This window comes from Sus scrofa, chromosome 9 (assembly GCF_000003025.6).
Source record: "Sus scrofa isolate TJ Tabasco breed Duroc chromosome 9, Sscrofa11.1, whole genome shotgun sequence".
In the NCBI taxonomy this organism is placed as follows: Eukaryota; Metazoa; Chordata; class Mammalia; order Artiodactyla; family Suidae; genus Sus; species Sus scrofa.
The window spans coordinates 3,988,348-3,993,104 of NC_010451.4; the positions used below are offsets into that span (position 1 = coordinate 3,988,348).

The 4,757-nt window shown below is 45.5% G+C and overlaps 1 protein-coding gene across 1 annotated transcript; it reads right to left on the reverse strand.

The window, feature by feature from the left end:
• LOC110262328 (putative olfactory receptor 56B2) lies at positions 393-1,355 on the reverse strand. Its single transcript, XM_021102724.1, has one exon. The coding sequence runs from the start codon at positions 1,350-1,352 to the stop codon at positions 393-395; it is 960 nt and encodes a 319-aa protein (XP_020958383.1). The 5' UTR covers positions 1,353-1,355.

The window sequence follows — 4,757 nt, forward strand, 5'->3', positions numbered from 1 at the left end:
ATCAGTATATTGTTCCTTGTAAGCTTAGAAATGCAGAAAAGCATCCTGAAGGAAGGAAAAAAAGGATACAGAAGAGACATAGGAAATGTAAGTGAAGCAAAAAGAGAGCGATGAGGAACTTCAGGTGTTATAGTTCACTTAACTTTCCCATGGACCTCATGATACAGTGAACATCATCAGGTAAGAGTTTTTGATTAAGTTTTTGCTTGAAACCCAAAGATTTCAAATATGAATGTTACTTTTTTAAAAATTTCAGTTGCTGCCATAGATTCATAATAAATGAAAATCTGCAGAGTGACTCCATTCCTTAGCTCTTCTCCCATTGAGCACTCATTGATTATTATATTGGGTAGGTATCTGGATAAATGAGAAAAGTGAGCATCCTCTAGGCACTAGTTGTCCTTGACTTTCAGCTTAAGAACCTTATACAAGCCGTGTCTGAGCTCCTTGTTCTTGAGTGCATAGACCACGGGGTTGAGGGCAGGAGGAATGACATTGTGGAGCACATTGAGTAGGACTGGGATGAGGGGAACCGTCATTGCTGCACTGTGGGTGACGGAGAGGACAATGATGGCCGTGTAGAAGAACAGGATTAAGATGAGGTGGGACGTGCAGGTGCTTAGGGCCTTGGATGCAGCTTCGGCTGAGTTCAGCTTCAGCACAGAATGAAGTATCAAAGCATATGACAACATAATCAAAGCCAAGTCACTTCCCATGAATGTCCAAGCCAGAAGGAGCTGGTACATGCTGTTGATGGTCCTGTCATCACAGGCGAGGCTGGTGACTCCATGATTCGAGCACAGACAGTGCTCAATTTCGTTTCTGGAGCAGTATTGTCTCTGGGCAGCCAACACAGGCACTGGGATGGTAAGTAAGCAGTTTCGCAGTGCCATGAACACCATGGCTTTGGCCACAAAAGACCGTGTAACTATGGATGTATAGTGTAGTGGTCGACAAATGGCTACATATCTATCCATAGCCATGCAGACAAAGACGCCCGACTCCATGCCTAGAAAGCAATGGATGACATACATCTGCAGAAAGCACTCAGGGAGACTGATGGCCTTGGCATCAAACCACAAGATGGCCAAAATCTTGGGCATGATGGTGGTGGCCAGGCCCATGTCTACCACCGCCAGGATGCCCAGGAAGTGGTACATGGGCTGGTGCAGGGTTGCCTCGTGATTGATGATGATCAGGATAAGGATGTTGGCACTGAGAGCTAAGAGGTAGAGCCACGCCAGGGGCAGAGAGAGCCAGTGCTGCCAGGTGTGAATGCCTGGGAAACCCATCAGAACGAACTCAGAGACCTGGCCCTTCGAGCTGTTGGCACCGCTGAGCTCCTGGAACATCTCCACCAAGAGGAAAAACATTCAGGGTGAGGACTCTGAATACTCTCCCTGACGTTGCCTGTTTCCTGGTCTTGAAGGAGAGGAGTGCTCATCCTTGCAGTTCTCATCTTACCATGACCATTTCCTGGACTCTTCTAATGAAACAGAACCTGGGATAACGCAGTTTGCGTGTTAGCTACGCTAATTATCACAAAACCTCCATAAGCAGGTCATGTTGAAACCATGCTCCAGACCATAGCTCTTTGAGTTTTTAACCACAAGTTCTTTCCTTTAGCCTCTCCGTCCTGCCTGGCCCCCAAGTCTTAAAAGGCTGACTCAGGAGTTAACTATTAGGAAATACAGGTAGAGCTAACAACGGGTTAATGCAGCCTTCATGTTGTCATGTCCTGCCTTGGCCCCCTACCTTCCTACTCAGATGTACCTTCTAGTTAGAGTTCGATGGCACCTGATGTCTGGGGTCCCCCAATGACCTCTTCCTGGCTCAACTGCTTTCTTTTCCTAATGGTTACTTTCTACTTAGAGCTGTGTCCCTCCCAGCGCTGCCTTTTGTCATTGAACCCCTCCCTGACACCCCTTCCCTACAAGTGAGCTTCATTCCAGAGAGAAGGTCAGGAAGCGATACTCCCACAGACAACCAGAAGCCCTCCCCAGACCGACTGGCCCCAGAGTTGACGACTCTGAAATGAGCTGTGGATGAAAACTACGACAGACACCACGGTCAGTAACCCTGTCTTCTGAGCTCAGCCTCTGTCCCTCTCTGCTTTCTCTTTGCAAGAGAGGACATGGCTCTGAGGTACTAGCCTGCTGTGTCCTCCTCTGCCTCGCAAAGCAACAAGCCTGTCCTTTCTCTTCCTCAAAGAACTCGGTCTCTGAGACTTAATTGGTGCCGGTGTACAGAGCCTGCATTTGTGGCGACAACGTTACATGCACCTTGTCAAAATTAAGATACAGAGTATCAAGGAAAGTCAGAACCTTGGTCGTTATCTTCCACCGGGTACCACACTGGGGATGGACAAGAGGAAAGCCCTCTGATGCCAGAGCCTGCTTCTTAAGTTTGACATTGCTACCAATGCATAGACTCAGAGCAGTAGCTTTTCTGTCCGAAAATAGTTTAGTAACATATTAGTTGATAGAACATCAGAAAACCTCTTTTCATCAAAGACCTTGGGAATTTGACGATACTCATAAATATGAGTTAATTTTCATGAAACTCTGGGTTATGTTAGCGTAGTCAGCGTAACTTATGTTCTCCAGTGAGGAAACTATAAAATGTCTAAAAAATGCGCATGAACAGTCTAAAGACAAACTGCGCCAACAGAGAACAAGAGTAGTTGATAGATCTCAGTATTCTGAGTCCAGCTGATTCTGGCTTTGAGTCAGTTTCCCCTACGTGGACATACGTTTGCTTCTTGGAACAGTCCAGACAGTCACCTCGTCATCAGTACAGAAGACATGAAATCAAAACACACTGAGTCTGAGATTGGTGTTATGACGGAAGGCCCGCTATAGCTCTCATATTGTACATAGGTACACCTGATGTAAACATCAACACTTGAACTTGAAAACCGAAGGCATAGTTTTATGATCTCTTTCTACCAGAAACATGCTGTTTACTTTCTTTTCTCTGCAAGCCCTAAATAGTAAGTACACCACACAAAGCCACAACACTTGAACATTCTGTGGTTCAAAATTCTGGTATGCAGAGGGGGGCAATGCTGATGCACACCTGGCGACTCTTTTAACCTTCAACCATGAACTCGTCGTGGCTATCGCTTCACTCTTCTCGTCGTGGGGGTGACTTATACTTAACACTCAGTACGACCTAACCAAAGTCTCCTACTTGCTTAGGAAAATAAGTAGGTATTTATAATAAGCCTGGAAAACCAAAGTGTGTTCATTGCAACTGGACACCTGGGGAATTGAACATTTTCCCATGAAAACCCACTCTTCCTTAATCCTTCTGCCTCCAGATAGGGAGAGGGAATCCAATCTTAAGTCATGCAAATAGTCAATTCATGTACTTCCAGGAACAATCCCCATGTATTCTCTGTCCACAGAATGAGAAAAGGCTCATCTCCACTCCCCTATTGTGTTTCCTTTAGTACCTTTGTCTCTGGATGGCAGACCTGTGAGCTGAAGGCCACCTGCTCCAGCTGTGCCGGATCCTGATGAAGAAAGTACGACTCTGCAGGATATGTACATTTGCAGTCTTGGGCTACTACGTCTCCTGATGTTTGTCCTGGTGAACGAAATAGCTTTAACATGTGTTCTCTGTCCCCAGGCGAGTATCACAAAACACCAGAGATGCTGGTGCTGGTCTGGGAATTTAGCGGCCCCCTCGTGGAGGAGGAAGAGTGGAAAGTCCCATTTGCAGCCTCTCACCTACTGGACGAAGGAGAGACGCAATTTATCTGTGTGTTTCGATATCTCTGTGCTTGCGTGAGAGTGATACACACGAGGCAGTGAGAGTGAACCCAATTGCCTTTGAATGAGTACGAAGGACGTTAATGTTTCTTAGGGTGGTTTGTCTCTTTGCTCCTGGGAGCAAAGGCTGTGTGGGACACACCTGGAAAGCACTGACGGTGTTTCAGAAGGTTTTAGTTTCACTCACACACGTCCACACGTCATTTGACTCGCCAACATTTTCGTTCAAGTGAGCATGGGGACGAACGTGGTGGCTTTGTGGGAGTTTGCCAGCAGTTCGCATGTACTTGTACAAATATTAAGCTGGGGGTATTTAGAAGAGATGCCTAAGTGTATATGGAGTAATGATGATGTGATGAGAGCAAAGAACCAATAAAACCCATGCTGATTCTAGTCTTGTAACCTGTAGCAAGATATTGAAAGCAGGACCTATAGTGTTCATTCGTTGGAAAAATACACATGATTTTGGAAGCAGATAAATTGCACCTTTGAAATTACGTAATGTGGAGGTAACTGCTGATACATTTCTTGGTATAAACTTCCTACATATGATTTTGGACAAAAATGGGGGCAGTGCCATATTGAAACATAAATGCTGTCATTATAAAAGACCTTCACAGGTAAGTACTTCAAGGGGTGATTATTCAGCAATATCATGATTTAATAAACGTGCATAATATGTAGTTACACAATCCATTGCAGCACATTCCTAATACGTGTGTGTGTGCACGTGACCAGAGAGAGAGAAGATTTTTAGCACAGCGCTCTTTACACTGTATCAGTTGTTATTAAAGCAAAAGTCTCTTGCCATAGAATAATTATTTAAATCACTAAAAAGGTATAATTGAGGCGTTCCCCTCGTGGCTCAGTGGTTCGCAAACCAGGTGAGTAGCCATGAGGATGTGGGTTTGATCCCTGGCCTTGCTCAGTGAGTTAGGGACCTGGCACTGCTGTGAGCTCGGGTGTAGGTCACAGATGCAC